The 17,174-nt window shown below is 39.9% G+C and overlaps 1 protein-coding gene across 2 annotated transcripts in view; it reads right to left on the reverse strand.

Annotated features, from left to right (window-relative positions):
- Positions 1-17,174, reverse strand: part of BCAT1 (branched chain amino acid transaminase 1) — a 61,878-nt gene that overhangs the window by 19,713 nt on the left and 24,991 nt on the right. For both annotated transcript variants that reach the window (XM_030479363.1, XM_030479364.1), the window contains exons 3-7: positions 9,376-9,576; positions 5,645-5,755; positions 4,625-4,744; positions 2,175-2,338; positions 521-663 (exon numbers count right to left, since the gene is read on the reverse strand). In XM_030479363.1, the coding sequence (XP_030335223.1) occupies positions 521-663; positions 2,175-2,338; positions 4,625-4,744; positions 5,645-5,755; positions 9,376-9,576 (739 nt within the window). The remainder of the gene's footprint in view (positions 1-520; positions 664-2,174; positions 2,339-4,624; positions 4,745-5,644; positions 5,756-9,375; positions 9,577-17,174) is intronic.

A 17,174-nucleotide genomic window follows, 5' to 3' on the forward strand; every position in this document is an offset into this window, starting at 1 on the left:
GCCTCCACTGGACAGAACTTCAAATTCTTCAAAGAAAGAGATAAGTTCTTCATCAGTTGGATGGTGAAATATTTTTGGCTATCCTTTAGGAATATTTGACTGGTCAGAAAGTGATGATGGGAACCACTCATGCCCAAAGTCACAGAGTTTAAAGAGTGATACCGCCATAAGGTGTCTTTAGTATGTCCCCATATTTTTCCGACCAAACACCTCTTTCAAGATCAAGCACGCTGCTAGAGTTGACACCAAGCCTGCAGGGGGACCTTGTGTATGGTTACACTCTACCTTTCTGAGCATGTGGACTGGCCCAACAGTTTGTTATTAGTAGGCAGTACTCACAGCTGCTCCAGAATGTCCTCTTTCACAATGGTATAACTTAGATACCTGTTAGTTTTCAGAAAAGAACAGACATTTCCTTTGTTAAATCATCTTCGTTTATGATCTGCACTCATATATATTACTTTGTGTATTAAATTCCCAACTATTCTACTTAAAATTTTCATGGTTTGTGTTACTATACCTCCATCTTCATTTATCCAGTAGAGAAACAGATTCATTGTTCCAACTTCAGTTATTTGGTGATCTTCTCCATAGAGCCACAAAACCTGCTGGCAGCCTAACTCCAGGGCTTCTTGCTGGGCATAAACAGAAGAACCATAATTCCTTCCAGAAACAAAAAGAAAGAGCAAACAGTTATGAGTATCTGGTTGGGTATTTTCTCATTTCTGTGCAAGGTTTTGTGCGCATCTACCTTATGAACTAGTGTTCTGCACAGTCACTGCTTGTCCCTGGAATATTTTAGTGGGAAGTATTCTACCAATATTTTCCTAGATTATTTGTACCTACAACCCAAAAACCTCCCATCCTGCTCATGGTTTAAAAAAAAAAAAAAAAAAAAAAAAAAAAAAAAAAAAAAAAGGGCAAAACAAAACTACCTCATCTTACATATGTCAGATGAACCTCTTGGAACACAAAAATCACCAGAGGCAAGTTATTTCTTTTCTAGTAAAAGACATTCACAGAATTAGTAGCTTCATGAGCTGCAGACAGGCCTTGAATTCCATATCCTCAAGGAGCAATTCTTTTCCCCAAATGCTGCCTACAGTGAACCTGACTACTGAGCTACTCTGTAGCTGCTTCGAGGGAGAGAAAAAACTCTTCATAGTTTCTAATGTTATCATCAAGACCCAAAGTTAGCAGCCCAAAGTGCTGACCGCACTGGAGTGACATTCTCACCTTTGGGCACAAATCAAGTCAGTAGTGACTCCAGTTTATTCCCTTTTTTTATCACAGCTGACATCCAAAGGACGCACAGGAAACAATTAATGTATTTCTAAGACTAAGCAAAACCAAACAAAACCTAAAGTTCTCAGAACATCAAACTGAATGAAGGAAAGCTGTTTTCTTTCCCTTTGATTATTCTACTAGCTCAGTTGAGCAGCATTTGACAGCTACTAACTTCCTGCCTAGAAAAGAAACTCCCAGGTAAAGGCAATAAGCTTTGTTTAAACCAAAGACCAAGGATATATAATAGAGTAATTTATTTAGCCACTTCCAAGTTGCTTGCTCCAGTCCAGTCCTAAGCAGCTTCAACTCTACAAGTCAAGTACTTGGACATTAACAATCACGTTTCTACCTAACTAGTGCTCTGGCCTAGTTCAGCAGAAAACTGCCAGATGGTGAGCAAGTCGATGCAGGTAATTGCCTCATGCTTTCCTTTAAATACCCATACTCCACTAGCTAACTGCAGATGGCTTGTCAGGACAGTCTGCCAAGGAAGGAGGTCAGCACTCAATGCTGCTCACTGCCCAGCTGGTAGCAGGCTGCTACACTGAATGCTGCATCACAGGAGTGATACCTTTAGGGTCAACTTCTGCAAGGGGAACAGCCAAAGTATTACATGGACACCTTCCAGGCCTAGTGTCTCAGCTTGAGATGCTGCAAAATTGCCTCTGCAAGTAATCCTCTTGATTGAAATATGCAAACAAAAATATTACATGCAACTGAAATGTATACATAATATTTGCGAAGTACAATTTTGAAATCTGTGTTATAGTACACTGTTTGTTTAACTGCTACATTTAATACCTCTACTTCTGCTGGATTAGATACTTTACTAAAAACCAAATCTCCTCTGTAAGCTATGTAGAACATGTAGAATTATGTTTTCTTACACTCCCAGTTTGCAGTCTCCTGTTCCTCCTTTCCAGGCTCTTACATATTTTGGATCTGCCCATAAGGATATTGGATTAAAGCTTCCACTTGCAAAGTAAGGGCCCACAGGGCTCAGTATGACATACAGTAGGGCTTTAGTTGGCGTCTTCACCCCAAGGGAAGGCTGAAAAAAGGGAATGTACACAAATTAAAAGTTACTGATATATTTCACTCCAAACATCAGACATTACACAATTAGCTTTTGAACCCTGCTTTCAGAGGAACTGCAGTACAAGAGTGCTTTTACCAGGACAATGCAAAGTGCTGCAATGAAGAGAAAATATTCATATAAATTCCCCGCATCCAAGCAATGTAACAACTCTAATTTTATACATTGTCACCATTCACTTACAGCTGCTTCATTTACCTATATATTATTCTAATCTTCACAAATAGTTTCAAGCTTTTGAGAATTCAGAAATTAGATTGACTAGAGTCTATATAATTATATTAATTAATCACAGCAGAAGCTTGCAAAGCCTTCTGGGGGCAGGAGTGTCAAGGACCACTGCTAGCAACAACAACAGTGGAGGAACCGCTGTCAGCTGCATTAGCGATGAGAATAATCCAATGCCACTTAGAACTGGCACTGGTAGAGCTGGGTGCCGGCTCTGCGAATGGCTGTGTGACAAGCTAAAATGATTTGCCTGCTGGAAATGGTTCACACAACAGCACAGGAAATAACCTGGAATGTATCACCTTTTTTTACCCCTCCTCTCAGAGAGATGGTTTCTCACACTTCAAGTTATCACCATCAATACTTGAAGGTGGAAATGAAAAGTCTGGCAGGGGTCAGAATCTGAATACCGTGGTAGGGGACTTTGCTTAACTATATGATTCTTTCAAAGCTCAGGACTGACCACAGAATCACAGAATGACTGAGGCTGGAAGGCAGCTCTGGAGATCTTCAGATCTTTGTCCAACCCCCCTCCTCAAAAGCAGGGCTATGTACAGCTGGTTGTCCATGATTCTAGGGATCTTCTATGCAACTGAATTGGTTACTATTTTTTCTCCATTCACAGAAACCAGTCTCGTAAAAAGAACAAGCTTGTACTTGGTTTCTAAGATTAGGTCTCCATTGAAAAAAAGTTACTGAACTTAAATCTTTAGGATCAAAGGTTTAAGTAAAATACTGTACAGAAAGTACGTGAAGCTAATCTGGGAGGTGGGAGGGAAAAGTAATAGTGCAATAATGGAACTTCTGAAAAAATCAAATAAGCCTTCTTCAGGTACTTAGAGTGTTATTTTGATTTCTGTATATGTTACTCCTTCAGCAAAACTTTTAACAAGATTAACTTTCCTGATTCTTACATGATCATTCAAGAGATTGTGTTGACTCGGTTTCTTAATTGTGCTAATCCATCAAAGACTAGCAGCACAACCTGGAAACAACATATGACATAGCAGAAAGGCCAGATATGTTGGCTAACCTGAAAAAAAGCTCAACAGCAAGACAATTAAAAAAGAAAAGGAAAAAAATTTTTAAAATTAATACTTTACAGTCACTAAGTAGAGATCCTTCTATCCGAAAATATGCAATAAGCAGATTAGCTCACAAGCATTAAAATTAATGGGGTCCTAGAACATATGTGAAATGTATAATGCACACAGATGGTGCCTACTTACAGATGTGGATACTGCAGAAGAGTAACTGGCCTAGTTGGGAAATCATACATTCTTTAACTTTCTTGTCCTATGGTCTACCATTATAGGCTTCTCTCTCACCATTGCTAAAAGAACTCAACCTTAAAGTTTTAATTAAAATGAATTCCCTGTTTCTAATTCCCTTCATAAATACTACAGGACTGACTCACACCCACATGAAACTCAGCATACACAGTAATACCTAGTTGCTAAGGAGTATCTTGTAACGTCAGGTTTATCTGCGTTCAAGAATAAATTGACACAACAACTTGGTTTTAGTTCTGTTAAAAGCGTCTCTCAGAAAGGCCATCTTAATTTACTGGGTCGAATCTTCCAAAATCTCCTCATCAAAGTCAGGATGGAGATACAAGATGAAATCACAAAATCATGAACAAATTTCTGTTCCCTCACAATTTCTTCGGATTATTAGTATTTTAAAGGCATACACTACCATGTGACAAATAACTACCCTTTTATTACAGACCCAAAGTTAATCTAAATTTTGCCGTTACCACTCAGAACAGTTAATCAAGTTTGCTTTCTGTGATCTAAATCAATGTGTCCACTAGGTGGTGGTGTGGTCAACATAAATTTGTGAAGTAGAGCTACAGGTGACTAACTCGGAAGTAAAAACATAAAACCGATTTGTCCCTCAACTGTAATACTGTTGTCTAGTGACTGCTGCATATTTCCCTGTATGGATGGAGTCTTTTCCCTCGTGCTTAAGTACCCAAAAGTTATGAGGAGAAAGAGAAATGTTTCTTACCTCAGTTCCAATTAAGGTAGGACGGATGTAAAGGCTGGCAGTGGTTGAGTATGGGACCCACTCCTTTTCCACTTCCACAAGCTTCCGAATGCACTCTAGAAGCTCATTCTGGTCAAAATGCTAGGAAGGAAAAGCAAAGGGCAAAAAAGCAAATGGAAAAATACAGCCTAAACACTCTGTAGTCTTTACAGATCCATATGCTAAGGGGAACACTTCATCAGCATAGGTAACAGTGACAGTCCATAGAGGTTCATAGGACTACAACATCTTCTTTGAGATAATTTCTTACAGAATTTAAAGATCCCATGGTCTTTGCCACTGTGCCTTTTTATGCAAGTATCCTGAATGTCCTCCTCTGCAACAAAGCATCCTTCTGACATAGCAAAAAGGAGCTATGGACCCTTCTTGCCTTCAAAGCATATGGAAACAACAGCCTGTGCAGCCAACACCTTCACTATGGCTCATCGCAAGCTATGGTACCACCTCTTTGCAGAAAGAGTGCTTCATGTTATAACACTGAGGGGCCTAAGTCTCCCAGTTTTACAAAGTTGCAAATTTCTTACAGTAATAAAGCTAATAAGCATAGGAGGAAATTCACTGGCCGATGTAAAGTTGCTAAAAGCCACGTTAAGTTGCTAGCATGACCAAACATGAAGGCACTCAGAGGCTGAAGGGTTTAACTGAATTGGAAAGAAGAAAAAGAAGAATATTAGTGCCAGAACAATTTAATCAGCTCTCTGCATACAAATATCTGCAGAACAGCTCTCATCCCTCAGAAATAGACTGTGTACATCTGAGGCAGTAGGGAGACAATGAAGAAAGCAAAGTACTGTGGTGATTTAAAGGAAAAATGCATTTTGAACAGTTCACTGAATAAGATCTCTTACAAAGTTTAACTGACCTATTCAAGAGTTAAGAGTGTTTGGTAAATGTTACACTACTGTAAAGTTTCAGACATTTGCATTCTAAAAATGAAAATACGCTCTGACTTAAGGAGAACAAGATGCTTTGACTACATACTGGTAGAGTTACTCGTTTTGCTGATCGTGCCATCCTCTCCATGTTGAGGGTTGGCCGGAACAGGCGGATTTTGCCATCCACTCCTCGGTAAGCTTTCATTCCTTCAAACAACTACCAAACCAAAAAGGAGGGAAAAGACAGCAAATAATAATTGAGACATTTTATCTGTGCAAAGGCAGTAAACATGCTTTGGAAATAAAAGAACACAGTACCCAAGGCATAAATGCTAACTAGTTAATGCTTGCAACACACTCCTTTGAGGTAGTTTTATGACATTTATATTACAAGGGTGACCTGCCTATGCTTTAGATATATCTTTCTCTGTCAGAGGACTTAATGATAACCATTTATTTTTTCTTCACAACTTGGTTACAGCCATCAAAATTTGTAGCATGTGTTTGACTTAACTATTCACTCACATCCTGACTGATACCTAAGGCTGAGCCAAATCAGTATTCTCCCTTAAGGAAAAGATCTATAGAATTTAATTATATATGTTAAACATTTTTAGGGCTGTGTCCAAAAATTCATTTTGGTAGGAAGCATGGAATAAGGTAATTAAGGGAACTCTGTTGCAGTTCTTCTTGTAGATGCAGCAAAATCTTGGTCACTTAGTTCCCCCATACAACCCTATGCTGTGGAAAGGGGTTTAGCTAGCATGACAGACAGATGCATCAGCCTTACACTAGAAGGAGAATGCATGAAAATGTTTTATCTATACTTCACAGGAAACTTTAATTAGTCATAATTATCCCATCAAACTGCACAATCCAAATGACTGGTGTTGACAATCAATTTACCAAAAACATTGTTCTATCAGTGCCCTACCAGCAGAATGTTCCACAGCATCTCCTAACCACAGCAAAAAATATACCCACAAAATATCCATAGTTATTTTCAGTTACAGATTGGTAATTTCCAGTTATAGTCAGAAAACTATGATTTTGTATACATAGTTATATAAAATTAAATAAAAACCCCTATGTACTATATAAGTTCACATCAAATATAAATATATACAGGTATTACTTAGATTAAGTATTAAAGAATCACTCATGTTTATAGACAAGAGTTCAGAATTTTAGAATTTATTTTTTAAAGCATTTCTTTGTACATTAAATTTCAGCATAAGTTCTATGAATTGAACTGCATCACTGCTTTCAGTTTCCTCAGACTTCTCCTCCTGACTGCTCCACACAAAATGTCTGGAAATATATTCTTTGTAGTTGGAAGTTTACATATGCAGGGGTTTTATTTGGAAAAAAAGAATCCTATATTTGTGTGCAAGTAATTTTAGTAGAATACTCAAGATTTCATTATCATTAAATTCTATAACATTTCCCCAGAAGGATCAGTGAAGTGCAACGTCCAGAAAACTTTTGTGCAGTCCCATGATAGAGCTAGGTCCTTCCACATGACAAATTTTAATTGGGTTGTAACTGGGTTGCAGGAATCCAGTCAATTTTCCTTAGGCTATATGCTAACTATGTAGCAGAACCAGAATTAGAACCCAAAACTTTTTGCCTTCAAAATTTACCTTATTGCTATGGCAGTGCCAAGCTTACTAAAAGGTTTGTACTCAGTTTTGAAAAAGAAACAGTTCCTGGTATAGACATTGTAGCTATAAGAAAACATATTTTTAATAAAGGATGGCATAGGTGATTATATGGTTGATACTTTGATATGGTTTTTATTGGGCCAGTTACTAACTAATATCACATTGCTGTAATGCTACTAAAGAATCCCAGAACAGTTGTTTCCCTCCACCCTTCTCCCCAACACATTCACAGAACTTTTAATGAGAGGGAAGAGAAAGGAATGTTACTACTAAGATATGATCAATGGTTTGAGAGAATCACATCATTACTGAAACACAAAGCCTTCTCAAGCTGTTAAATCTTCTTCTCCAAAAAGAAATACTTTTAACCTTCCAGAGCTCAGTAAAACCTTTCACTCTTTGAAAAGGGAGACAGTGATGTGTTCCAGAAATGCTCAACATGAATAAAAGCAACCACAGTGGTTGCTTGATGGTTGGTTGCTACAGTGCTGTGCAAACAATATTATCTGACATCTGTACATCACAGGAGCTGGATCTGGAGTTCAGCAGATCCAGACTACCACACTGCATCATGGAGGGCAAGGAGAAAGGGGATGGAATGCCAAATTCATCATTTTTATTATACCCACTGTGTATTCATTGAGCCACAGCATTGGCACCAGATTCTCCTCTGTCTCTCCTCTTGGCTAGAGGAATCGTGATGCAATAAGGGTAAAAGAATAAAAAAAAATGGAAGGGGGAAAAAAAAAAAAAAAGAAGAGCATATTCATATTAGCAATGATTTCAGACTAGGCCAGAGGGCGAGCATTAAAGCAATATGCTACTAAGAGTGAAATATAGATCTGGGACTCCAGCGTGGTTTCTTACTTCTTGGGCAGATCAAGAGCTGCAGCCTTAGTCACAGGGGCCTGTTGTAATTTACAGAGGACCTCTGGAGGCTCAGTGAATAGATGGGGAAAAAACAGCAACAACAAAAAATGGTGAAGGCAGGAGCTCAGGGACAACGAGCAGGGAAAAGCTGAAAAGCTTGATCCTTCCCTTATGCTAGTGGTTAAAAGAAAAAAAAGAAAAGAAGGAAAAAGAAAAGAAATAATAAAAGAAGCACAAGTAACTCCACTAACTTCAGTGGAGACATTCTCACCTACCCAGAAGCGGGAGGAGAAGCAGGCTTCCATTTCAGCATATGTGCCCTACTGAGGCTCTCACACAGATGTGAGCACAGCCAAAGCTGCTCCGGAGACACAAAAGGCAGCTTTCGCCAGTAAGCAGCTAAGCACAGAAACTGTTAACCACGCTGGTTTCCGACTTAACATTTCACTTTCCAAAATTCCTTGCTCTATGTTCTCTGCTTAAATGCACTTGTATATGCTGAATACATCGGATCTAGTTTGGAGCTCTCCAGACTTGTTCAGAGTTGCAAACAAGCATCTGTCTAGTCTGTCCTGCAATCCAAGATATGAACCTTTAAAACAGCTTAAAATAACTCTCACAAAGTGCATGTTCAGTCCCCATATTAAAACTAGTCTTAGAATTTAAGAGTTTTATCCAATGCTTCATTAAGTTACATCAGAGACAGTAACTGGAGAGTAACTGCCAGTGAACTAGAACACTTTCAAATGAATTTGTCACCATGCAAGCATTATAGAATGACAGAATGGTTTGGGTTGGAAAGGACCTTAAGATCATCTAGTTCCAACTCCCCTGCCATGGGCAAGGACACCTCCCACAGACCATGCCACCCAAGGCTCTGTCCAACGTGGCCTTGAACACTGCCAGGGATGGAGCATTCACCACTTCTTTGGGCAACCCACTCCAGTGCCTCACCACCCTCACATTAGAGAGCTTCTTCCTTTTATCTAACCTGAACTTCCCCTGTTTAAGTTTAAACCCATTACCCCCTGTCCTATCACTACAGTCCCTGATGAAGAAAGGGTCACCTTCACTAGTCTAGAAAGTTAAGTGAGTTGAAATCCACAGGTCAGAGTTCCTTCTGAGTTACACTAACATAAACATAACCTTGTTTAAATAATGGAATATTCTGGAAGGACATCAGCTAACAAAACAAAATGTAACTCAATATTAATGAACTTCAGACAGTAATAGTCCTTGTATTACAAAGGTATGACTTCAAGAGCTAATGAAACAAAATAGCGGTTTCCAAATCAGTACTCACTTCTAAAGCATAATGCAGAGATGAGGAGGCTGGATGCAATGAAAGGTTCTCAAGTGGCTTAATATAAGGTTTCTCCCATCCTGAAGCCAAGGACCATTCAATTGTCAGCATATTATCAGTGAACACAGTTCCAAATACCAAACCACTAGGGTCTGGTTTTTCCTTGAAAGTCGTAGCCGGGGTGATAATCAAGTCTGAAGCCTGAAGGAAAATGGAGACAAAAATGAAGTGTATAAAAATAATTAAGTCAGACTGATTTAAAAGTTATTCTGCATCAGTGAACATGGACAAATGCAGTATTTTATCTGTGAGGACATTTAATAACAGAATGCTTAAAGGCAGCTAACCTCTAAGTAGCTGGCAAAGTCTTCATACTGTATATGCACAGACATACACAGTGCTGCTTATACCAGAAGTACTTGGCATAGTTTGAAGAACTGTTAAGTGGAGGAAGCAGTACAAGGTGTAAAACCAGAAAATCAGCAGATGAAAAATTCTTGGACACTCAGATTAACATAGCTGTACAAGTTCCACAAACATCCAATTGCTGTACCTCAGAACATAAGCTGATCATCAGAAATTAATCCCTCTCACAGCTAAGTAGACATATTATGCTGATTTGCCTTCAATGCATAAAACCAATGTGAGAGATCAGAGCCAGAAGTCAGCAGATTACTCAAGTCACACTAGCTTGTTCATTCACATTCATATTTTCCTAGAGAGATCCCATTAGCAAAGAAGGTTAAACATTTCCTTGCATGATTAACTGCAGCGACTTTCTCTTACAAGCTATGACTAGCTCCAGAAATGCAGAATAGGGTTTTTTTTCCTGGTTTTGGCTGGGACAGAGTTAATTTTCTTTATAGTAGCTTGTGTAGTGTGAATCATCCTAAAGAACAGCAAGGGAAGAAGGAAAGCAGGATCACTGGCAGCTCACTCCCTTTTTATACACAGATAGGGCTAAACAACTAGAGAGGGCTATGAAAGGAGCAGAGTCTCAATCCACACTCTCCATTCTCTTTCTGTGCCATCTGAGCATTAAACTGCTGGTCAGAAGCAAGGAAATATTCAACAAATAATTGTATTTAAAGCTCCATTTCCCTTCCTAACATGACTCAGAAAGCATTGACCCTTATTATAGACCCCCCAAGTGAGATCTTACTTCTTTATGCTGGATACATATAAAGTAGACTGGAATGCAGGTTCAGACTACTGTTCAGGTGAGTTGTACATATGCACTAAAAAGGCAGTTTTGCAAGAGATATCACTAACTTCTCAGACTCATCTTGCAAAATAAGAAAAAATTAGTCCCAAGCTTTCGAAAAAGAACATATGCGCTCTTGTCTCTGTAAACAACCTGCTTTTCAAGATGTCTTTAATGTACAATGGCCTGGTTTTATGGATCAGTTGATTTTTGTTTGGGTTTTGGTTGGTTGGGCTTGATTTTTTTGCTTAATGGCTTAGATGTGAAATTAATTTAGAGCTGGAACACATGCACAGCTAAAAGCTTGTTTTAAACTATCTCCAGTTATAGGGCTTGACTAAATATTAGAGTGCATTAGCCTGATTGAACTAATACATAACCTGATGAAACAACAATTATTCTTCTTAACTCTTTAGAGTACCCTTTATCCTGCTGACAACGAATGCTCCAGTGGGAAAAGCACTACTTAATGATGTCCAGAAAATAAAAATGAATTTTACCTGACAGCCTTTTATCATGCACTCTGGAAAAGAAAAAAAAGATGCCACACAAGAGTGTGGATCAAATTAAAAGCCACAAAGGAGCGTTTGCACTTACCCGCAATGGAAGACAGCTCAGGAAAACACTTACACAGGAGTAGGATGTGAATGGGGCTTAAGCAAAGATGTGGAACGCAGTTATATCCTTGGCTTTATCTTGGACAGAATCACAACTTCTAAAGAACTCTTACTGCCAGTGGTACTAACAGCTCCCCCTGAAGCCATGGCTTTTGTCTCATCTCAAGTGATTTTCATTAAGGTAATTAACTTTACAATTAACTGGCCTGGGGACCAGAACTATCACATGGAGTCTCATCTCCTAGAACCCCCATCAGTGTGCTGATTTCTACTTTTCTGCCTCAGTTTGCCACTTCCCCAGTTGTGGCAGCACTCCTAGTTGAAAGGCAGCACTACAAAACAGTTTGCTAAGCTCATCAGGGTTAACAAATAGCTTTTACTTTGGGGATAGGGAAGGATTTTACCTTGGCTCTTCTCACAGGTCCACAAACACATGTGGAAGGAGCAGCGAGATGCAGCCACAAGTGAAGAAACATGTTCACATGGGCACATTTGGGCTTTCTTTGACCCAGTTTTGCCACCTAAGTTATTTCTCCAGATTTGGAGGGTTCAAGAGATCCTTGGACAGAGTGTCTGTCATGTGAGCGCTAATTTAATAAAATCATGCTGATGAAATACAAGCACTCTGTTACACTCTAATGGTTAATACAGAGAGGGTCCCAGATCCAGAGTTAGTTCTATGCTGGTTTATTAGTGATAAGATGTGGGCCACATGCTCATTCCTGCAAGTTCAATAAAATGTGTGCTCCTCTGTGATGGGTGGTCACACAGCAGTGCCTATGGCTCAGAGAAGCAGCCGACAAGGTCTGGGGACTTCCTGCAGTCACGAACACAAATCACTGGGCTGGATTTCAGGTTAAGTGACTTGAAGGCACAAAGCCTACAGAGACAGGTAGCTGTGATGCTCATCCAGAAAAGCAGCAAATAGTTTCTGGACCACAGAGCTTCCTGGAGCTGCACATGCTGAACAAGGAGCCTACCTGCTGTTTCTCACCTCTTTCAGCATTTAGGGAAACTAGCCTTCATTCAGGCGTTTTGCAAACACCTGGCTCAACAATACCAGGTGTGACACTTGACCCACAACACTTCCTTCAAACAACAGTAGGAATACCCTGCAGAAGACCTCAAATATAGGCTGAGCTGCAGAGACCATTAAGGCAACAATCATTAAAAAGGAAAAAGGCAATTTTCCTTATCCTTATGATCCTGTTAGGCTCTCCTGAGATGCATTTAAGACTGGGGGGGGGGGGAGGGGGGGCATTACTTTCTTAAGGCCCTTCCCCCTTACTCATTCTATTGTATTTTTCTCCCTCTTCTTTTCCAAGCAGCGAGTGGTGCGAGTTAACAGTGTGCAAAATCACATGAATCTTTCAGAATCCCAATGCTCTTTATGTCAAGATCCCATCAAGTGCTGCAACACATTCAATCTTTTTTTCCCATAGAAGGCGGACTGAGGAGGCATTGGAGAACCAATCCTTGGAGTACTCTCTCCCACAGTGTCATCTGCAGCATTGGTCTCAACCTCTTCTAGGTCCCTGAATAATAAGACCTCCTACACAACATGTCACCTGGCCCACAGACCCTTTTCGCTTACCCTACCCCAAAGTCCTGTCCCAACATTTTGTGGTGCTGTTCAAGCAGCATCAGCAGGAAGGAAAACAAATGCTCAGAAGAACTCATACAAAGAGAGCAGAGCAAGGCCAGGTGACTAACACCAGAAGTAATGATTAAGTATCAATGCCTATTACTTTAATATCCCTCATTTAAAAATTATTGCTGTGCTACCATGGTATCACCTACGACCTTTATAAACAGCAATTTATTTCTTTTTTTTGTCAACAATCCCCCAGCCCTGAAAGCAGCATAATAAGGATGCATTAGGGATTGGCATTAACACCCATCCAAATCTCTGCTGTTTGTACTGCCAATACAAAGGGCAATTTTCAACTAGGTTTGTGTTTTGCTTGTTTTGTTTACCAACCTGCTCTCAAGCACCTTCTGATGCTGCTGCCTAATAAAACCGTTGAACTGGAAGGAAAAGGGGTAAATGCAGGAACAAAAAGAATAAGGGGGATAAAGAAGGAAAGAAAGAAGCATACGGCATACAGCCTACTGAGTGCAGCTATTTGGCCCCTGTTGCCTATAGCAAAATAACAAAGACAGTTCCATCCCTGCAAACTCTTCATGTTGCAGCAGTACAGCATGTACAAGACACATGTTCCTAGGTCCCAGCCCAGGGCACTCCAGTAAGAAACAGGAAGAACCAGATTGCTCTGCCTATGGTAGGCAAAAGGAGATGATGGGAAAGACAGCTGAATACTGTTGATTTTCAGGGCTTGTATAGCAACACTGCACTTATAAAAAGCCACTGTCTTGACAAGATGCACTTTTTTGAATAGCCTCTCCTCTGAAAAGTACCTGCTGATTCCAATGCAACTTCTTCCAGGGCAAAGCTTTACCCAGACCAAGTAAAGAAGATATATTGTGACCTCTTGAAACTGAAATTCATCATTTGATCACATCAGATATTTTCAATTATAGGCTACATCAAATTAAAAGTGACATGCTGGTCTGTGCCAATTTTAATCAAAGCTGTAGCAAGACATTCTGGTGCCCCTAGCCAAAATGTCAGTTTAATGCTTATTCTACTCAACCTTTGCAATAGCCTTAAGTGGATTTGGAGCTGACAGCAGCTTCTGGCTAGAGCTGTTACTGTCATTACTACATTCCTACCTTTCTTAGCCTAGAGAACTGTCTTGGGTAGGTGCAGATGGCAAGTGCATATTTTTGTTTTACCAACACCTTCCCAAATGATCCTTGGTTGCAGTTATTTTCACTGTACTGAAACTACAACCATAAGGAATAGGTTGAGCAGCTGTAACAGGTATAATTCACTTGACATACCCAAACTTTTCTGAACACTGTGCTGAGCCAAGCACTTCTATCACTTCCTTGAGTAAAAACAGAACTGGCAGCCTCAGCTGTAAAATAGCTTACATGTTACCTAACTATAACAGCGAGTTTCAGCAGAGATCCTCAAAACATGAACATCCATTCAGTGAGACTGACTGCAATCTACTCTGAGGAAATAAGTAACCTTCCTGACTTCTTGTCAAAGCGATTCAATGAAGACGACAAAGCAACTGCAATCATTATTTTTCATTACTTACATTGAGTTTGTAAACATCTCCTAGGAAAGATCAGGGCCTTCTGATGCAATGACACAGAAGTGTAGGCAAAATTGAATAACTTGTTTTGCCCTTACATCTGTGAACAGCAAAATGTGGTTGCAGTAGGAGAGCAGATTTTGAGAAGACAGATTACAAAGAGTGCGAGGAATTACTATAAAGGGGAAAGGTAACAAAGTGGGGCAGTTGGAGAGATCAGGGCTGGGACTAGACAGAATGGGTTTGAGGAGGGCTCCAGGGATAAGGATGTTGTTTTCCTGCCATTCAGTCCTCATCATTGCTTTTTGGGACCTCCTCAGCACACACATCTATCCCAGGAAGCCATTCTTTCTGCTGGAGCAGAAAGTTTGCCCCTTCTGCCTAGCCTCCTGAACATGAAGCTCTTCTTATATGACAAACTGGGAAGGGGATGGGGAACTTGGTTGAGGACACTAACTAGGCTGAAGAAAGTGGACTGTTAACTCACCTCTGGAAACTGAAATTCTCTCTTTAAAACAAGCCTGCTTTGGCCTTGTGGCCAAAGAGCAAGCTATCACCTTTCTCCTATAAATCATTCAGCTCTCTTACTTTCCAGAGTCAAGCTGCAGGTGGCAGAGGATAGCCCCATTTTCTTGCTGACCTGAGCAGTGATCTTAGGTGGCTGGAGAAGCTCATATATTGGATATTCCAGCCCAGCAGCCTCATACAACAGGGCTCAAGCTTCTATATGTTGCATGTAATTGCTCCTGTAGAGTACCCACTACAAGCAGCCCTGTTCCTAAACCCTGTCTTAGAAATAAAAATGCTGGATACTGCTCCAGTAGATGAAACCAACTCTAGCCTTTTCCAGCAGTTTGTCTAGTTTGTCTGACTTACTCCCTCTCAGCTCTATCCACTACTCACTAGCTGACACTGTAGCAGCATCTATTTGAGTGAAAAAGAGATTTCTGCCCTACAGGCCTTGGGTAAATCAGGGTCTGCAGATTTGTTTCTTTTCCCATTCCCACCTTCCTTGGAAAGGACCGCTACTTTTGTGGGGCAGAGACCACCGCTTTCTGTATAGGGCTAAGCCCTGTGTGGTTCTGCTCACAATAATAAAGTCTACGGTAGAAATAGTAAGAACAACAAGTGTTCTATCCACTCAAAACAGAATAAGACAGAGTTAAATAAATTCTTAGAAATCTCTCATTAGCTTGTAAAGTATAAAAAGTAATGTTAAAGTAAGCTATCCTATAATCCTTTTACCATCATTACGGTCTTAAATTTACAGCAGAGCCTGAGGCTTCAGAATGAAAAGTGTGCCAAGATGTAATAACATTTAAGCAGGAAGAAAGCCCTAATTTTCCTAATATAAAAAAATAGAAACAAAATATAAAAAACCATCTTCTTCAACCCCAGGGAGAATACCCAGAAATCTTTCAACATAAAGCTTCCCTGGGACTTCATCTGAGAATATGTTAGCACATGTAATTGAACTAGGGTCTGGAATCATTGCATCAGGTTGACTGTACACTGGGTAATAGACCACAGGACAAATGACAAAGCGAAAGGGAGTCAAGGGTCTGAATCAGTTGTGAGTCAGTCATGGAAACAGCAGAAAATATGGCTGGAAGAACTTTTGTCTAGTCCATCCTCTGCAAGGCATCCAACCTAAACTATTCATAACAGACATTTATCAAATATTTTTCAAACCAAAGAATTCGCTTCTGCTACACTCTGGAAGCAATGGGGAAAAAACGCAGAAGGGCACAACACACTGCTGGCTTCTTTAACCTTTCCCCTGACCTGACAGATGCTCTGACTCTGACACAGGAATGTTTGATTTGGAGCAATAGGCAGAGATGTAAACCTGGTCTGACAAGACGACAGATAAGTGGTTGGAATTGACATAACTTCTTGCCTTACAGAATGAAAAGGGCAGCTGCAAATGCAGTCTGCAGCTCCCAAAATGCTCAAAAAGGGAAAGATAGATGTTGGAAAGCTACAGTCCAGCTAGACTAGAGAAAGCACTGAAGAAAATAATCTTGCCCTACAAAACACTCGAGCACATGGGTAATGCATATCATCATTGATTTCGATGGAACTAACTAGATTTTAAGAGTTTTTCTATATGTTGGTGAAATGCTACCCTGCACTCAAATCAACTCCTATTGATTTGATCCAAAGCCCATTTAAGTTAATCAAGACCCCTCCTCCAGCTTTGTAGGAATTTGGATTGTAAGGAAGGCAAAACTATCTGAATCTTTATAGCCTCATACGTTTCTGTTTCAGGAAAATTAAATGGACTAGTAATGGTTTTGGGGTGGGGTTGTGGTGTTGGGGTTTGGGGGGGGGTGGGTTTTGATTGCTTTTTTGTGGAGTTTGAGGGGTGTTTCATCCCTTACTCATTAGTCTATTCTCCACTGGCATAAGTTTCAGAAGATGTATGTTTTTAAAGTTAACAAAGATGAAGAAATGGGGTTCCTACAGATACTAAGGAAACCTTCTACCTGATATTAAGAAAACTTTAATGAAAGCAGCTATTTTATTCTATTGGGGTCTGTCTCCTTTAGTCCAGCTGATGGTATTTTCAGATCTACGAAAAATAGTCATTTAATATCTCATCTATCGAAGAATTATATAAAACATTTTGCATATGACTACCTTTTTAAATTATAAACCACCAGGATGCTGGTAAGACTATTAAATATAGGAACAGAAACTGGTCACATTATTGCATTTTGGTCCTACAAACTCTTTCTGTTTGCTAAGAGCTATTCCAGTTAACTGAATGATAAGAAAGCATGAATACGGAAGCAGTATGAGCAGGCT

This window comes from Strigops habroptila, chromosome 3, assembly GCF_004027225.2.
Source record: "Strigops habroptila isolate Jane chromosome 3, bStrHab1.2.pri, whole genome shotgun sequence".
Classification (NCBI taxonomy): domain Eukaryota; kingdom Metazoa; phylum Chordata; class Aves; order Psittaciformes; family Psittacidae; genus Strigops; species Strigops habroptila.